This window comes from Oncorhynchus tshawytscha, linkage group LG13, assembly GCF_018296145.1.
Source record: "Oncorhynchus tshawytscha isolate Ot180627B linkage group LG13, Otsh_v2.0, whole genome shotgun sequence".
Lineage (NCBI taxonomy): Eukaryota > Metazoa > Chordata > Actinopteri > Salmoniformes > Salmonidae > Oncorhynchus > Oncorhynchus tshawytscha.
The window spans coordinates 67,619,355-67,639,477 of record NC_056441.1 but is presented as its reverse complement, the minus strand read 5'-3'; the positions used below and the strand labels follow the sequence as shown (position 1 = coordinate 67,639,477).

The window sequence follows — 20,123 nt, the reverse complement described above, 5'->3', positions numbered from 1 at the left end:
ATCTGCCCTTGTGCGAATTGGCTTTAGGTCAGATAATATTATTAAGGGTTAATAAGTGATTATTACAGTGTTATTGTAGACCTATAGTTTATAGTGGGGATTAGCTTTATGATTTATATGACTTTACTCATAGGCTATATGCAAATCCATCAGATGATAGGCCTTGCTGACTTCCCCATTATTCTCAACAATCAATCTATGTCATTCATATTAGTGAAGGGCTACCATGGGCTTCAGTCAGGATAATTGCATAAATCTATATTCCCAAATTGGCTTTGGAATAAATGTGTCTTGATCTTATTTGATATCTAGGCCTATACTGGCATTTAGAAATGACACAGATATAGCCATGAACCCATTGCCCCATCTTGTAGAATGGTCATGTGCTGAGGTGATCATGCTGCTCTAGTCCACCTTAGAGATGTTGCTAATATGGGTTGCTAGGCAATCGTCCACAGCGGGATTCCCCCTTATGGATCAGGACCTTTGTGGCATCTCCTTGGGAATCTGAAGGTTTTATGGCCTGGCAGGAGTTCAGACTGAATTGACGAAAGAAATATCCTAACTATGAACAGTTGGTCTTTCTCAGAGAATACTGGGGGCCTGGGGCCATTCCTATTAACATGCCCCGCACTCAGATTTAAATGTCTTAGTGAAAGAAAGAATATCCCTCTGATTGCGTGGAGGAGATAATGACTGTCCTTGAGATCTATAGTAGGTTGTGGGACTCCATTTCAGGATCTCAGCTGTTCAGTCACGTTTAGTCACATCAAACTCAAATTAGTACGACAAGTCCTGATGTTATATAATTTAGTTTCATTAAAAGTTTCTGTTTGATAAATTATTTATTTAGGGAACTTAACAAGACTAGGCCTATTCTCCAGTGTTTTGTATGCTTGCTTTTCTCTTGTATCAATGAAGGCACAGTGGACATGATGCCTGAGCACAGGGGATAATTCATTGGAGACCATGGCCTGCACACTATTTGTTTCTTCTTCTTGCAGGGGTTTCATTAAGTATGCATTATGGAAGACTTCAGGAGGCAATCATGCGCTCTATTTCCTCTATTTTCTCCACATTAGCAAGAAAGAGCACGACCGTGTACGACATAGAGTGCTGAATGTCTGGAATAAAACATACTTGCTATGTTATAGAAACACAACATTTTCCTTACAACAGGCTGTAAATTAGGATGGCAAGGGAGAAAGAATTTATTACAGATAAGAAAATCAATCCCAGTGGGGTCCTCAAGATCCTCATAGAGGCTAATAAATGTATTATTATGCCTCTGTTTGCCAATTTTTGGTTTAAATGCCTCTGTTTGCCAATTTTTTTGAACTATTTTAGATACAGTATGTACCTTGCAAAGGGAATTCAAGAGTGGCTTCTTTAAACAAAAAGAAAACCGCTTTTAAAAAAAAGAGCTAATAGCATTGTTGCTTTTCCCCTCCCTGGCCTGCCCTATATCTGTCAGGTGACTGAGTGGCCTGTCATGGTTGTTGTCTTTGTTAAATCAGAGGTCTATTCCAGATGAACAGCCCATGGATCAATGATCCCTCTGCACAGTCCAGCTTTCTTGACATTACAGTACATAGATCTCCCATTTATCACCTGGATTCCATTTCCTGAGTTTGAAATACGATCACTGGAATGAAACTGCCATTTTGGTTGCCAGGACAAGGTGCCAGGACAAGGTGATGAGAAGATAAGACAGTAAAGCATCCTCATGATACTCTATAGCAGTGTTTCTCAACCCTGGTCCTCGAGTACCCCCAAAAGTACACATTTGTATTGTAGCCCTGGACAAGCACACCTGATTCAGCTTGTCAACAAATCACCAAGCCGTCAATGAGCTGAATGAGGTGTGTTTGTCCAGGGCTACAATGAAAATGTCCACTGTTGGGGTACTGGAGGACCATGGGAAACACTGCTCTATAGGACTCTGGTTGAAATGTTTGACTATAAGAATTCTTCCTTTGTCCAGACATAAGCTCTACAACACTACCATACTGCAGCAACCCTCAAAATGATATACTTGCCAACTATAGAATATATTTATCCATGCTGAAAAATATCTCATTAAAGTCAATATTGTTGAATATATATATATTAGAACTGGAAGACTGAGTTCAATCATAAGGAGGACAAATTCTTGCATTTATTCAAATATCAGTGAAACTGAATCCAGGTGAGAGACTATGCAATTTGACTGCATATGAAAACCTGACTCAATGAATTACTGATGAAATGTCATTTCAAATGACAAAAGTCCTCACCTTTTCATATATAATTTGTGGAAGCAGGGTTGATTAGGAGTCTAGTGAGGGAGTGAGGCCTTACGTAGGCTAGAGAAAGGAGTAGTCAGGGAACCAAGGCAACACACAGATATACAACTGTCCGTCTCTCACCTCTTGGACTTCTAGAGCTGAGGTACAGTACAGCTGTCAGACAGATGGAGTGATTTGTGGCCCCTGAGTGATGATAGGGGTATTTCTTCAGTTACCAAAGGGAACTGGTAACTGTAGGGGGGACGCATTCCCTCTGGTCCTTAACTCTTGTTCAGCAGCCAATATCTTGCGGACTCAATAAATACTTAATAGAACACATTTCTATTGCATACAGGACCGGTCTTAACGGTAGCTTTTTGTATGTATTCAGGAATCAATCTTGATTGTGTGCTATGAAGCTTGATGGACAGCTACAGTATAACACTAGAGACCAGTGTGCCCTGCAATGATGTGTTGAAATGAATTGATGACAACCCTAACAAATCTCAGGATCAAGCCCATTTGATCATGGCAATATTACAGCTCCATTTCATAACTTTGACCCCATTAAATTAATGTATAATACCCTTGAGTCAGACGGTGGTGTGGCATAAAGGAGCCAACAGGAAAGACCCTTAATTCCAGAGAACTTCCATTTCCCCTCCAGCCAATCTCCATACAGTATTTCATTCCAGGTGAATATGTGAGACCTTTTTATAGCTCAGTAATTATGTGACCTGGATCCCCTGAACCTTCTCTTATTTATGAGGCTCATATGTCTTCTCCTACATGAAAAGATTTTTGTTTTGTATTTGGCTAACAAAGGTAATATTTTTTTTTTCTTTGTGTTTTCTTTTATGACATCTTACATATGAGGGATATTTCAGCTTGAATAGTACATGTATAGACTATTGTAGTTCCCAGGGGAAATGATGGTTCAAAATGAATTGTTAGGGAAGTTTTCAAAGGAAAGGGTGACCTTGCAGTATCCTCATTTAAAGGCTTTGAAATTCCTTTCAATTACTTTAAACCAGGCTTCCAGACTCTCATACGTAATCACTTAAAACTTAATTTACTGTGACAGTCTCCTCCTCTCTATATCTATATGAATATCATTTGCTGTAATCATTTAACTAAATACTGTATTTATTTATGCTCGATCTCAAGTAGTGCTGACAGGGCTGCATGTGCCCTTTGAGTATTGATATCTCCGGTAACATAGTAGCTGAAAAGGACATTAATTCCACTGCTCCGTATGCTAATGGTCAGCATCTTGGGAAAGTCTGTGCTTGAAATTTTAAGAAAGTCATCATGGCAGATGCAAAATGGCTCTTAATATTTGCATCCTATCCATCTCTTTCCTCCTACAATAGATCCTTTTGGTTCAAGAGTAAACATAACACTTACAAATGAAGATACAAGTATTTTCTAGTAGGCACATTGAAATGGCAGCTTGAAAGCATGAACCATTGTTGTTGCAGCCGTTTACTGTACTGTAATGTATAGATAGAGGAAGCTAATCAATATGCTTTGGTGTGGTTATTTTTAAACTGAATTACATTACCAAACCCTGCCATCTGTTGAATCACCTCAGTACTGCTTCACTTCCCTTCTCAGGTTAAACCAAAATAGAGACATAAAAATTGAGACATAAAAAGGCTCTCACCGGTCAGGGCGTGACAGTACCCCCCCCCAAAGGTGCGGACTCCGGCCGCAAAACCTGAACCTATAGGGGAGGGTCTGGGTGGGCATCTATCCGCGATGGCGGCTCTGGTGCGGGAGGTAGACCCCGCTCTACCTCTGGCTCACCTCTGGTGTGGGGATCCTCGCCGCCGACCCCGGACTGGGGACCCTCGCTGCGGGCCCCGGACTGGGCACCCTCGCTGCGGGCCCCGGACTGGGCACCCTCGCTGCGGGCCCCGGACTGGGCACCCTCGTTGCGGGCCCAGGACTGGGCACCATCATCACGGGCCCCGGACTGGGTACCCTCGTTGCGGGCCCTGGACTGGGCACCCTTGCTGGAGGCCCCGGACTGGCCCGCGGAGCAGGCACCAGACTGGGCACCCTTGCTGGAGGCCCTGGACTGGTCCGTGGAGCAGGCACCGGACTGGGCACCCTCGCTGCGGGCCCCGGACTGGGCACCCTTGCTGGAGGCCCCGGACTGGCCCGTGGAGCAGGCACCGGATGAACCAGGCTGGGGAGACCTACTGGAGGCCTGGTCCGTGTAGGAGGCACAGGATGAACCAGGCTGGGGAGACCTGCTGGAGGCCTGGTCCTTGGAGGAGGGACAGGATGAACCAGGCTGGGGAGACCTACTGGAGGCCTGGTCCGTGGAGGAGGCACAGGATGAACCAGGCTATGGGGGAGCACTGGAAATCTGGTGCGTAGCCTTGGCACCACTCTTCCAGGCTGAATGCCCACTCTCACCCGGCACCTCCAGAGCGCATGCACAGGTCGAACCGGGCTGTGGGGGAGCACTGGAGCTCTGCTGCTTGGCACTTGCACCGCTCCTCTTGGCTGCATGCCCACTTTAGCCCGGCACGTGCGGGGAGCTGGAACAGGCCGGACTGGGTTCTCCTGGCAAACTGGGGAAACCGTGTGTAGAGCCGGCACAGGACTCACAGGACTGTGGAGGCGCACTGGAGGTCTGGAGCGCTGAGCTGGCACAAGACGGCTGGGGAGGCACACAGGAGGCCTGGTGCGTGAGGCTGGCACAGTCTTCACCAGACTGGTAGCACGCACCTTTTGACGAGTATGGAGAGCTGACTCATCTGACATCAAACCGAGGACACGCTCCATAGGGCGAATGTCGTGCCTCATGCACCAACACAGCAGCTCTCTCATAGCTCTCTCCTCCAATCTCCCCTTCAACTCCTTCACTGTCTCTGCTTCACTACCTTCGCTCCCCTCCAAGTTCACCTTCCTCTCCCAGACTGGCTCTGGTTCAAGCTTCGGCTCCGCCGACCATCCCGTGTGCCGCCCCCCCAAATTTTTTTTGGAGCTGCCTCTGCTGGCCAGGCTGCTTGGTCCTTTGGTGGTGGGATGTTCTGTCACGGACGTAAGAAGAGGACCAAGGTGCAGCGGGTTGAGCATACATTTTCCTTTTTATTAGATAAATGTCGGCAACAAACAACAAAACAAAGAAACGACTGTGAAGCTTACGAGGCTATAGTGCCACTAACAAAGATAACCTCCCACAAACACAACAGGGGAAAAGGCTGCCTAAGTATGATTCCCAATCAGAGACAATAGACAGCTGTCCCTGATACCCGGCCAAACACAAAGAAATAGAAAACATAGAAATCAGAACATAGAATGCCCACCCACATCACACCCTGACCAAACCAAAATAGAGACATAAAAAGGCTCTCACCGGTCAGGGCGGGACACTACCCTGGTTAGCTTGGCCACAGAGGACTCACAAGGGGTGGTCACGAGAGTGCTCAGGTAGGTGTTTAGGGGTTTCCATTGGTGCTACTATGGTGGAGAGTCCAGACCAGTTCTCCACCATGCGCATTCCCCCTGAATATGCCGATTTGTCTCTCGTTTTCTCTAAAAATAAGGCGACTCAATGATTCTCTCCCCCGGCCGGTCCTGGCAATATGACCGCAGAAACCTACCCACATCCTGGTTCACTCTCTCCACCTGCCCATTACTCTTGGGGTGAAAACCTGAAGGAAGGCTGATCGAGACACCCAGACGTTCCATGAACGCCCTACAGACTCTCGAAGTGAACTGGGGACCTCGATCAGACACTATATCCTCAGGCACCCCGTAGTGCCGGAAGACATGTGTAAACAAGGCCTCCGCAGCCTGTAGGGCTGTAGGGAAACTGGGCAGAGGGAGGAGATGACAGGACTTAGATAAACGATCCACAACGACCAGGATTGTGGTGTTTCCCCGTGAGGGAGGAAGATCGGTCAGAAAATCCACCGACAGGTGTGACCAAGGCCGTTGTGGAATGGTTAAGGGATGTAGCTTCCCTCTGGGCAGGTGTCTAGGAGCCTTACACTGGGTGCAAACCGTGCAGGAGGAAACATAAACCCTCACGTCCTTTGCCAAGGTAGGCCACCAGTACTTCCCACTCAGAAAGTGCACTGTCCGACCAATCCCTGGATGACCAAAGGAGGGTGACGTGTGGGCCCAATAGATCAACTGGTCATGGACAGCAGACGGAAGGTACAGATGCCCGACGGGACACTGGAGGGGAGCGAGCTCTATATATAACGCCTGCTCAATGTCCGTGTCCAGCTCCCACACGACCGGCGCTACCAGGCAGGAGGCCGGTAGTATGGGAGTCTGATACATGGGCCGCTCCTCTGTGTCATACAGCCGGGACAGTGCATCTGCCTTCACATTTTGGGAACCTGGTCTGTAGGACAGGGTGAACACAAAATGGGTAAAGAACATGGCCCACCTTGCCTGATGAGGATTCAGTCTCCTCGGTGCCCGGATGTACTCCAGGTTGCGGTGGTCAGTCCAGATGACAAAAGGGTGTTTAGCCCCCTCAAGTCAATATCTCCACACCTTCAGAGCCTTAACCACAGCCAACAGCTCCTGGTCCCCCACATACCCCTGACGCAGGGATTCAGAGACATATGTCTCCATAGCCGCCGTCTCCGCTTGTGACAGGGGATACACATGTATGCATCTTTGTGACTTTGCTGCGCTTTTTACTTTTACCTTTGGCTGGAGGTTTGTTTGACACAGTTGCGTCCATCTGTTGTTTGCTTCTGCCAAATAAAGTGTGCGCCTGATCACAACTCTCTGCTCTCCTGCACCTGACTTCTACACCAGTAGCGCACAACCTGACAGAAAGATGATAACCAACCAGGGTTTCCTGTGTAGCGGAAACCCCTACACAGGAATGCGGGGAAAACTCAGGGAAAAAAACATGCACAAACAGGTGAACAACAGAGGGCTCTGGATGAGAGTGGTGCAGACTCACATGGGGTGACGTCAGAGAGCCCTGCCTGCTTCCTCGACTCCCAGAGGCACCAACGACCGGCATTGTGCTCTCTCCGGCCACAGATGGTGCAAGTGAAGGTCCCTCCTCCGGCCTCCCTGAGCGCAGCCCCTCCCAGCTCCATTGGCAGCGGAGCTGGGGGTGCTGGAAGCGGGTGACCAGCAGGTTATCCAACTGAATGGACAGATCCACCAGCTGGTCAAAGGTGATGGTGGCATCCCTGCAGGCCAACTCCCGACCGACATCCTCGCGCAGGCTGCATCGGTAGTGGTCGATGAGGGCCCTGTCTGTTCCAACCTGCTCCGGCGGCCAAGGTCCGAAATTCCAGGGCGAATTCCTGGGCGCTCCTCTTCCCCTGCCTCAGGTGGAAGAGACCTTCACCCGCCGCTCTACCCTCGTGCGGATGGTTGAAGTCGGCCCGGAAGCGGCGGGTGAACTCCCCGAAGTGGTCCAACGCCGCATCTCCTTCTCCCCACACGGCGTTTGCCCACTCCAGAGCTCTCCCTGAGAGGCATGAGACAAGGGCGGACACCCTCTCCCTTCCCGAGGGAGCCGGGTGAACGGTGGCCAGGTATAGGTCCAGCTGTAATAGGAACCCCTGGCACCGTGCTGCTGTCACATCATACTCCCTGGGAAGGGCGTGACGCATCCCACTGGGACCGGATACAGGACAAGCCCGGTTGTGCTGGTCGAGGCGCTGGAGAGACTCCCGGACTCTCCCAGCGGTCCATGGTCTGAACAATGCGATCCATCATGGCGCCGAGATATTGCAGCATCGCCGAGTGTTCTTGAACAGCATAAGAACAGCCCTTAGCCGTGGTATATTGGCCATATATCACACCCCCCCTGGGGCTTATTGCTTAATTATAACTCCAGTAGCATGGTGATAAGACAGAGTTAGAATACCATAATGAACCTCCCACAATGAACGTCCTTATCCCCACACAAAATGCTACCACAATTTGTGTTGCACACGAGTCAAAGACATGCAGATAGATATTATCATGTCCAAATGTTGTGATGAGAGTTATCCCAATGAGGCAAACATTGGTTTAATCAACATTGTTTCCACATCCTTTCAATGAAATTACATTGAACCAATGTGGAATAGACGTTGAATTGACATCTGTGCCCAGTGGGATCTCTGTCAGGTATAGAGCACACTGATTTAGATCAGTGTGTTCACAGCACCGAGGCTCACATAAGACAGTCTGCTATCACATCCTCTCCTACCCTCAGCCCTCAGCAGCTCTGTTTAAGCAGATGGTGACCAAATAGACCTGCTCTTTGTGCAGCTGCTGGTGTGAGACAAGACATTTAGAGACTGTGGCCGATATTAGAGAGGGGGAGCAGAGCTGCTCAGGATAGGATGGTAGCATTGCCAAGATCCAAGCACCCAACCTAGTTAGAGTTCAGATATGAATACTGTAGTGGATTTGAGCACAACTCAAGGTTTAATGCAGGATATTACAGAAAGGATATTTTGAGAGTATTGCTTTTGAAATGAGAAGGCATTCTCGATTCTGATTGATATAGAGTTTTGTTCCTCCATATGACTTTTTCCCTAATTTTCCAAACCTAAGTAAATAGTCGCCACCGTAGAGATGTTCTGTGGTCACTACTATAAAGGACATGCGGAAGCTTACCTATGAACAGCCCTATTGATGGACACATGATAGGAATCAGCATTACACCTGCATGAGACCTGGAAACCATGCCAACCATACGTGCTACTTCAAGCTGCTAAATTGGGTTCAACAAGGTGTGTTAAAAACGTGCGTAACGTCAACCTTGATGACTAAATAGAGTACTGTAGGTACACACAGATGGTGTGAAAATCTACAATCCAACCAAGAAAATAACACTTTATTCATGCTGTACATCATTAAAGGCAGTGTGTTACAGCATCCACAGCACCGCATGGCCTTAAGCTCTACTCCAGCCAGATTTTATTGAGATAATCATTTGGATGCTTGCTGAGGAGACATTAGATTGCGTCTTGAACTAAATTACATGGGCAGCACTGTTGTACTGTGCTTAACTGGATGTGTCGATACAGATGCCAGCAGCTGCAGAGAGAGACTTTCACACAGTGACAGTGAAGCAGGGAATGAGACATTATAAGGTAGCTTCTACCACTACACAGGGAAAGAAAAAAAGGGAACTAACACTCGCACTTGTCTTGGGCTACTAGCACTGACTTTTCTGATCACTGCTTTGAGGAAAAATGTGCTTACTACAACTGTGATATGTGGTTGTCTCACCTAGCTATCTTAACATGAATGCACTAACTTGTAAGTCATTCTGGATAAGAGCGTCTGCTAAATGATGCTAAATGATAAAATGTAAATGTAAGATGGCCACTTCTGGGCTCACCCCCCCATTCAATGCATTGATTAGCAAACCCCAAAGAGGACTGCTGAAATAGGTAATTGTAATGAATATCACTAAATTACCTTCATATCCATATGAAAATGGGGGAGAGGAAAGGTTACATTTGTGGCTTAGTGCTCTTCTTTTGGACTGCTGTACCATGTTGGGCCAGCCAGTCAAATAAATCCATCCCCCCCTTAACCAGCTTGTCATTCAGGTCTGCTTCCTGCGTAAAAATTCTAGACCTCTACATTTGTAGGACTCTGAAAATAACAGAAGACATTCATGTTTTTAAATTAAGTTGATTGAAAATGCAACAATGATATCTATGAAATATGATGGTGTGTGAATATAAAAATAGATATTTTCATTATTTGAAACAAATCCTCATAGGAGGCAGTCAAGCATTAGTCACTGGTTAGCAGACCATGAGATTGAAAATATATGAACTGATGGAACAATGGGGAGTAGTACTTGCATCTTTTCAGGGATTCTTTTGCTTTTCATGTTTTAGACACACATTATCCTTCTTGACACACACACACATGCACAGATAGAGAGAAAGAGATGTGAGAGGGAGAGTCAGATGGGGAGAGAGAGCTAGAAAGAGGGACAGAGATAGAGGGAGAGGGAAGAGAGATGCATCAATTTGCTGGTTATCTAAGATTTGGAGGTGCAGCACTTGTTTCAAGCCAAGCAGGCAGGCAGAATAGCACGTGAATAATATACAAATGATTCTCATTCAGATGTCCCATTATAGCTGATGGAGACAGACTTGGCAGGGTAATGATAAGAAGATTGTTTAGCTATTTATTTCTGCCTGCCGTTCCTGAGTCATCAGTCTCAGCAGAGGATCTGGTCATGGGAATTGAGGAAGGCCCTGTAGGTTTGTCTGCTCTCACTCTCTCTCTCTCTCTCTCTCTCTCTCTCTCTCTCTCTCTCTCTCTCACTCACTCGCTCTGAATTTGGAGAATTCAGCTGTATTTCTGTTAGTGAGGCATTTTTAGTCCCTCCATCATCACCACTACCACCACCATGGCTGACTGACATGATGACATCACAGTCTCCATCAGCTCCTCAGCTCTGATTGACACTCTCTAGAACAGTCATTCTTACTGACAAGTAGGAATGTACAATGCTGATGAGACCAACTTACTTTAGGATGTAGTGTATTATTCAATTCTGAAATTGGTTTACAAACATCTTTGAGCAAATGATGATTAGCACTGAGGTGGCTATTATAGTCAGTGTTCCTGGAATCACAGCATCAGCTATTACATTGAACAAATATGACCTCCGCTATGCTGCTAGTGTAGGTGAATTCACCTACAGTACTGTTTCAGCCAATGCAGGCCAGCCTGTGCATCATAATATATGTGTTTCCTCTGGGTTCTACACTCTAATCTGATGAGTCACAGTCACATCTGTGTTGGTCTGTAATTACATTTAGAGATAACCTTGGCGCACTACACCCACACCTTTCTTTTTCAAGTTCATTTGGTGTTAGTGGGAGAAAGAGGGAGAAGAGAAGATGCTGAAAGGGGATAAGAAGGATGTGTGGCGAGAGGGAAAGAGAGAAGAAAAAGTGATGAAGTAAGAGGGGGATCAAAATCATTGAGTTCCTAAGGTTCACTGGTTTAGGTGATTATTATAGACCTACATTACTCCTCCATGCAGTCTCCATCACTCCCCTCCAGCCTCTAGATGTCCCTTCCTATTGGATGTGTCCCATTAGAGTATTGTCCCTCAGAGGGAGAACAGACCAGAGTGCTGGGAATCACTCATTCAGACTAAAGTGGTGACAGCTGACAGGTTCCTGCAGAGACTCGGTCTATATCCCAAATGGCACCCTATTCTCTACATAGTGCACCACCAGGGCCCTGAATCAAATCCATTTTTTAAATGTAAATGGCATGTTATAGAGGAGTCCAGACACTTTTTTGGCAATTTCACAATACTTTTCAGTGTGTGAGAATGCGTGTTTGGAGCGAGAAAGCACACGCATCCTTCACATGGAAAAGTATCGCTGAAGTCCAACAAAATTGAATATTAATTGCAGATAAAGTTCCTGAATGACACAATTTCATGTGTACAAGATCAAAATAACTGCATCACTATACTGAGAATGTTGCCATTTCAAAAATTACGTATTTGGGTGTTTTTGTAGCCTTTGTTATCTGTGTCTTGGCACTGCAGAACAAGCCTGAGGAAGTCTATCACTGGTAAGTTTCTCAAAACCAAGTGAAATCACCCCAAAAGTGTATGGACTCTTCTATAACATACTATTTACATTTACAAAAATAGAGATTTGACAAATAAAAGCTATTTTGTACTTTAAGATCTTGGGGAGGTAGAGAGGACAGAGTCAGCTACATTTGGGAGAGAGTTGACAATGTTCTACGTGGTAGACATTGGGCTTGTCTGAAATTGCTTGATTTCTTACACTATATGTCCAAATAAAATAAAATGTTATTTGTCACATATGCCGAATACAACCGGTGTAGTCTTAACCGTGAAATGCTTACTTATGAGCCCTTTCCCAACAATGTAGATCAAAAATGAGTTCAAAAATAAGAAAAAAAGTGTCAAAAATGTCTGCAGAGTTGGTACTCCGGTACCGCTTGCCTTGTGGTGGCGGAGAGAACAGTCTATGACTTGGGTGGCTGGAGTCTGACCATTTGTATGGCCTACCTCTGATATCGCCTGATATAGTTGAAAAGTACACCCTTGGCTTTGACGCAGGAGGGCAGCCATGTATGTGCTCTATTAATTTGAGAATTGGTATTCAATTGAGTATTCCAATGCTTTATATTGTGTGGGGATTAGGCTGTAACTTGCTTAAATATGTAGCAACCAACTACTGTACTGTAGCTGATGTACAGCTGCCATTTTAAGCTTGTGTGCTTGCTACACATTGGTAATTTCAGTGATGAGATGTCATTCACCAGTTTAAAACTGATTAAGCAACCAAGATTTTGCTACATTGGAAATTACTGTAAGTAATATAGAGCACATACACACTGAGACAAACCCTCCTCACTCTTCTGCCTTAAACATGTTGGCTGTGCCATGTTGTGGCTTCCAGGAAGGAGTCTTTTCCTGGCACCCATTTGCTGTCCAACTGCATCAATGCCAAGGGCGCAATTTTCAACTTCAAACATAACAGAGACACATTGAAGATTGAGAACAGAAAAGTGCAAAACATGCATGTAAGGAGAAAGTAAACTCAAGTCTGGTAGCCAGATAAGTTTATGCTTTAGCCAAGTACTTGGTCATGTACAGTAAGTCATGACACAATGAACACACATCAGTGGAGTTGGCTGGTTCAAGTTCAAACAGATGGATACCAGGTCAAGAAAACATAGGATTACAAGGAGCAGAGTACCCATTCACAAAAGTATTTCATGCTACTGTAAAGGAGATTACCTCAAGTTTGATACAACAACCAGATATTATGAGCTCAGATCTTTTTGCCTTATTGGGCATAGATCGGATTAACAGACAGGTGTCCCTCCCTTGGCCCCATGAGTATGGCCTATACAAACCCATCCCTGGCAGTTTGGAGAACTCTCCCGCCATGCACATCCCCACTCAGGTCAAGATATGTATGGGAAATGTGACTGTAAGCAATTGGGAGAGGTTGTTTAATTCCCAACTCAAGCTGCCCTTGTAGGAATCACGTGTGGCTGGGGGAGGATTAGCATGCATTGGTGCCCTTGTGGGTTGGCACTTTCACTATGACAGATGAAATCTAGATGCAGAAAGCCAGAACATGTAATCTCTGCATAGCTACTAGCATGGCAAACCCACTGTCTAAAATGTATGCCACTAACCACACTAGCCTATGTTAGCCTTCTGATAAACATCTATTGACACCCAGGTTAAAGTTGGTGGATTGTAGGACAACAAATGGTATGATCTTAACACAAATGTGTACGCAAATGTGTACGCTTTCGAGCCATCGGCATACAGTAGGCTTTCCATAGATTTACTGTGTTTTAAGAACTACATAGCTAATGACAATATCTTCACATTAAAATAATGGCACTTAAATGACATCACATGAGCCTAGGTAATAACATGGTAATATTATGGTAACAAGTTATAGTAAAAGTGTCAACAACCTATTGCAGTAATGATGCTCTAAATAAAATATACATAATAGGGGATTATATCAACTTTCATCCTAATCTAAAAGAAATCATCACACTGCTGCTGTCTGTCTGTCTCCTACTGCCTCATAAAGCTGGGCTAATACCATTATGCTATGTTGGTGTCACCGTGGAAACAGACCCTGTACAGTACTTATCAGGATTTATAATCCCAGAGGGTCATGAGATGTTCTGGTCAGGAAAAGGCGATGTGTCAGCACTCTTGCAACTTCAGGCAGGCAGGCAGGCAGAGAGAGAGAGAGAGAGAGAGAGAGAGAGAGAGAGAGATGACCTTGTGCTAGGTTTGCCATGCAGCAGTTGGAGAAAGAGAGGGAGCACTATTGCACCTCACCTATGCCAGTAATTGGATCAATGTGGGAGACCCTCCTAATGGCTTTGTCATCCAGGACCAGGTCAAAGGGCATAAAAAAACATACTTTCCTGCTTGTTTTGCGCTGAAGAAAAATATAAACGCAGCATGTAAAGTGTTGGTCCCATGTTTCATGAGCTAAAATAAAAGATCCCAGAAATGTTCCATAGGCACAAGACGCTTATTTCTCTTAGAATTTGTTCACATCTTGTCACGCCCTGATGTGTTTCACCTGTTTTTGTGTTTGTCTTCACCCCCCTCCAGGTGTCGCCCATCTTCCCCACTTATCCCCTGGGTATTTATACCTGTGTTTTCTGTCTGTCTGTGCCAGTTCATCTTGTTTGTTCAAGTCAACCAGCAGTTTCTCAGCTCTTGTTTTTCCCCAGTCTCTCTTTTTCTCGTCCTCCTGGTTTAGACCCTTGCCTGTCCTGACTCTGAGCCCGATTGCCTGACCACTCTGCCTGCCGTCCTGTACCTTTGGCTCTACTCTGGATTACCGACCTCTGCCTGACCTGACCCTGGGCCTGCCTGCCTGCCGTCCTGTACCTTGGCCCCACTACTCTGGATTATCGACCCCTGCCTGCCTTTACCTGTCATTTGCCTGCCCCTGTTGTTACAATAAACATTGTTCCTTCAGGTCTTACCTGAAACCTGATACATCTCTGTTACTGAGAATTTATCCTTTGTCAAGATAATCCATCCACCTGACAGGTGTGGTATATCAAGAAGCTGATTAAACAGCATGATCATTACACAGGTGGACTTGTGCTGGGGACAATAAAAGGCCACTTGAAAATGTGCAGTTTTGTCACACAACACAATGCCACAGATGTCTCAAGTTTTGAGGGAGCGTGCAATCGACATGCTGATTGCAGAGCTGTTGCCTGAAAATTGAATGTTAATTTCTCTACCGTAAGTCGCCTCCAACGTCATTTTAGAGAATTTGGCAGTACGTGCAACCAGCCTTACAACTGCTGACCATGTGTAACCACGCCAGCCCAGGACCTCCACATCCGGCTTCTTCACCTGCTGGATTATCTGGAACCAGCTCCCTGGACAGCTGATGAAACTGTGGGTTTGCATAACTGAAGTATTTCTACACAAACTGTCAGAAACCATCTAAGGGAAGCTCATCTGCATGCTCGTCATCTTCACCAGGGTCTTGACGTGACAGCAGTTTGGCGTCGTGACCGACTACAGTGTGCAAATGCTCACCATCGATGGCCCCTGGCATGCTGGAGAAGTGTGCTCTTCATGGATGAATCCCAGTTTCAACTGTACCGGGCAGATGGCAAATAGTGAATATGGCGTCATGTGGGTGAGCGGTTTTCTGATGTCAACATTGTGAACATGGTGGCGATGGGGTTATGGTATGGGCAGGCATAAGCTACGGACAACGAACATAATTGCATTTTATTGATGGCATATTTGAATGCACAGAGATACCGTGACGAGATCCTGAGGCCCATTGTCGTCTCATTCATGCGCTGCCATCAATTCATGTTTCAGCATGATAATGCAATGCCCCATGTTGCAAGGATCTGTACACAATTTCTGGAAGCTGAAAATTTCCCAGCTCTTCCATGGCCTGCATACTCACCAGACATGTTACCACCAATTGAGCATTTTTGGGATGTTCTGGATCGACGTCAATGACAGTGTGTTCCAGTTCCCGCCAATATCCAGCAACTTTGCACAGCTATTGAAGAGGAGTGGGACAAGATTCTACAAGCTACAAACAACAGCCTGATCAACTCTATGCAAAGGAGATGTGTCATGCAAATGGTGGTCACACCAGATACTGACTGGTTTTCTGATCCATGCCCTACCTTTTTTTAAGGTATCTGTGACCAACAGATGCATATCTGCGTTCCTAGTCATGTGAAATCCATAGATTAAATCAAATCAAATCAAATCAAATTTATTTATATAGCCCTCCGTACATCAGCTGATATCTCAAAGTGCTGTACAGAAACCCAGCCTAAAACCCCAAACAGCAAGCAATGCAGGTGTAGAAGCACGGTGGCTAGGAAAAACTCCCTAGAAAGGCCAAAACCTAGGAAGAAACCTAGAGAGGAACCAGGCTATGTGGGGTGGCCAGTCCTCTTCTGGCTGTGCCGGGTGGAGATTATAACAGAACATGGCCAAGATGTTCAAATGTTCATAAATGACCAGCATGGTCAAATAATAATAAGGCAGAACAGTTGAAACTGGAGCAGCAGCACAGTCAGGTGGAAGTTGAAACTGGAGCAGCAGCATGGCCAGGTGGACTGGGGACAGCAAGGAGTCATCATGTCAGGTAGTCCTGGGGCATGGTCCTAGGGCTCAGGTCAGTTGAAACTGGAACAGCAGCATGGCCAGGTGGACTGGGGACAGCAAGGAGTCATCATGTCAGGTAGTCCTGGAGCTCAGGTCCTAGGGCTCGGGTCCTCCGAGAGAGAGAAAGAAAGAGAGAAGGAGAGAATTAGAGAACGCACACTTAGATTCACACAGGACACCGAATAGGACAGGAGAAGTACTCCAGATATAACAAACTGACCCCAGCCCCCGACACATAAACTACTGCAGCATAAATACTGGTGGCTGAGACAGGAGGGGTCAGGAAACTGTGGCCCCATCCGAGATTAGGGCCTAATGAGTTTATTTCAATTGACGGATTTCCTTATATGAACTGTAAATTGTTGCATGTTGGGTTTATATTTTTGTTCAGTGTAATTTCACAAGTTGCCATGGAAAAGGTGTTTGCCATTTTACAAATGGACCCAAATGTGATTTTTGTCACAGATGTCAAGACGATCTCTTAGAAAATGTACGTACACAAGAATTCCTAGGATATATGTCACACCCTGACCATATTTTTCTTTGTATGTTTCTATGTTTTGGTTGGTCAGGGTGTGATCTGAGTGGGCATTCTATGTTGGATGTCTTGTTTGTCTATTTCTATGTCTGGCCTGATATGGTTCTCAATCAGAGGCAAGTGTTAGTCATTGTCTCTGATTGGGTACCATATTTAGGTAGCCTGGGTTTCACTGTGTGTTTGGGGGTGATTGTTCCTGTCTCTGTGTTTTGCACCAGACAGGGCTGTTTTTGGTTTTCCATGTTTATTGTTTTGTAGTGTTCATCTTTGTTTATTAAACATGAATCAATATAATCACGCTGCGTTTTGGTCCGCCTCTACTTCACCCCAAGAGAACCGTTACAATATATATTTCAACACTATGCAATCCCTTGATGTCATCACTTTGTCCATCCCAAAACTCTGTTTCCTCTTGTGCAAAGGCACTTTCTCCTAATCAAGAGTTACAAAATAAAATGCCTCATTGACCTTTATTTTTTTACTGTGTTACCCAAAGCTTCCAACATAGTCAAATGTGGAATCCATCCAGTCGTGAAAGAATGTGGAATGTTGTTAGCATAGGAATATGTTTGGTATGGGCACTTTAGATTCACCAGTTCACCACCCATCCAGGGCATAGACCTCTATTACAATACTGCTGTTCCTCCAGGTGTTTCATATTGTCCCGTGATACACAGTTCTCTATTGTGTGGTTAAATGTTTGCCAAATTAATCACTTTTAATTGGAATTGTTTACCATATTGTTGCCACATCTCTCTCTCTTTCTAAACTCCTGAATGGTTTATACTATGGTTGGTGGTATTTTATACATTTTTATTTAACCTTTATTTAATTAACTAGGCAAGTCAGTTAATATTTACAATGACAGCCTACCCCAGCCAAACCCTAACCCAGACGATGCTGGGCAATTGTGCGCCGCCCTATGGGACTCCCAATCACGGCCGGTTGCGATACAGCCTGGAATCGAACCAGGGTCTGTAGCTGATGCCACTAGCACTGAGATGCAGTGCCATACGTGGCGCAGTGGTATTATTGATCAGATAGAGTATATATCTGTCCTTAATTTTGGGGAGCAGTCAGTGAAAAAATTGGGTTGTGTGTCATAAGTAGCAGCTGGAAATGTTGAAGCCAGACTTGCTGAATTGCTATCATTTAACTGAGGAATGTGCATGTGCAGTATTAGGCCTACCATTCACTGGAATAAGATGGAGTAAGTACCTGAAAGATACAGAAAACCACAAACTGCTTTTATCCATATATGGAGAGGAACATAACACCATTTTGTATTGATGGAGCAGTACATTAGATTATTTTTCTGAGGGAAATAAAAAACATTTAAATCATTCTGATTTTTATATGTTATGTGCAGTGTTTGGAAAAAGTGACTCTTAATACCTCTACATTTTCACTGAATGGAGATGTAAAATGAGCGTGCGGACACGGTTCCAACGATATGCCATGTGTAGCTAGGCTACAGCTGGATTGGGAGCATCAGCAGACAAGGCAGCCTCCTCGAAGAAATAGAGGGGAAAACAATGTTTGCATCTGTCGCCACACCCAACACATTAGCCGAGGTTGTAGTATCAGAAAGGGACCGTTTTAACCCGGTGATAAAGACAAGACCACAGCTAGAGGCTGTGAATGAGCGACAGACATAGGAGAGACTGAGGAACGGCACAGACATCATGGCTCTTGCGCATCACCAGCATACTGTAGCTCGCAGCATGAATATATATGCCAACATTGATATGAAGAATGAGTGCATGTTCAAAGGTTCTCAATATACTGGTCAGTATTGAACAATTATGGTGCCACGTGTTAAGGGACACTTCAAGACAGGCATTTAAAGATGCGGACTCGGCTCTCTGTCAATGCGCATGATACTGCGGTTCTACTACTACGGCACGCTCCAACTCACCTTGAATTGGTACGCGTCTGTCCTCCTGTCATTCGATAGTAAGGGGCGGAATAATAGCCAATACACGCCCCAAATCCTCTATCAGCAACCAATCCAATGATAGAAGAGGCGGACCTAGTGGCTAAATTCTCACAAAGATTTCACTATGCACTCGTAAAACAGCTCGGTCTACTACAATCGCCGCGGTGCAGGTGCTCTGTCTCTTCGAGGGAGGATGCGGACGGAAGGACGGGGGAGGGAAGGGATGAAGGGAATCGCCGATAGGAAAGTGCATAGAATATGAATAAAAGGGCGTCGATAAGAGCGCGCGCGGTGCAAGGTCGAATATGACAGATTCGTTGAACGGGGCACTTTGCGTTGTAATAGCTGGTCGGCAATAGTACTATGATTTGGTATGTGGCCACTTTGATAGCAAGTGTATTCAGCACCAGAGGAACGGCCGCTCAAGGTGAGTTGAAGTGCAATATATTTTGTGTCGCCCATAATATATAATTTTGAGCGACTGCATGTGGGTTTGCTGCTGGCCTTTGCATAGCATGCTCATTCTAAATTGGTAGATAAACGCAATAACTGTTTTTCATTGATATAAATGGCTGCATTTTCTCTAGTCACGTGAAAGTTCTGCCTGGGTTTATTTGTATTTCTAAATATTTTAGGGAAAATATTAGCCTCCTCCTTATCATGCAATTATCATGTAATATAGCCTAAAGAGTAAAAACTCATATTTGAAAAGACAAATAAGTGATACATAATATTGCATAATTCTGTGTAAAATAATTCCTCTATTATTTGAGCAGAAAAATACTACAAGCATATTACTCTCTCTACTGTAAGTACATATTGCTATGTACAGTGATAGTAGCCTATACAGTCAGGACGTGTTTCAGATGGGTCAGATAAAAGGCAAAAAAACACTAAATGAAACACGTTTTTCTTCTGATATTTGCTTTCGAAGAAAATCTGTCATGATTAGTAGAGGTGTCAGCAGTCTCAAATGTGATCATTTTACAAAAAGGGGTGTGACTGCTTCACTAGTTTCCAGCATGGGAAAGTAACTCCTCAATGCAGCAATATAGTCACATGACATTGGAACTTGTCTGTGCATGAATGTATTTATTTAATTTGACTTTAGATTTGTGTGTATTGTTGTGAATTGTTAGATATTACTGCACTGTTGGAGCTAGGAACACAAGCATTTTGCTACATCCGCAATAACATCTG

The 20,123-nt window shown here is 45.1% G+C and overlaps 1 protein-coding gene across 3 annotated transcripts in view; it reads left to right on the top strand.

The window, feature by feature from the left end:
* The first annotated feature begins 19,055 nt into the window (after positions 1-19,055).
* igsf9ba (immunoglobulin superfamily, member 9Ba) overlaps positions 19,056-20,123 on the top strand; it is a 66,807-nt gene continuing 65,739 nt past the window's right edge. For 2 of the 3 annotated variants that reach the window (XM_042296226.1, XM_042296225.1), the window contains exon 1: positions 19,058-19,350. In XM_042296226.1, coding sequence (XP_042152160.1) covers positions 19,287-19,350 — 64 coding nt within the window. In that variant the 5' untranslated portion in view covers positions 19,058-19,286. Of the gene's footprint in view, positions 19,351-20,123 lie in introns of all 3 variants that reach the window. The other variant, XM_042296227.1, reaches the window with a different exon arrangement.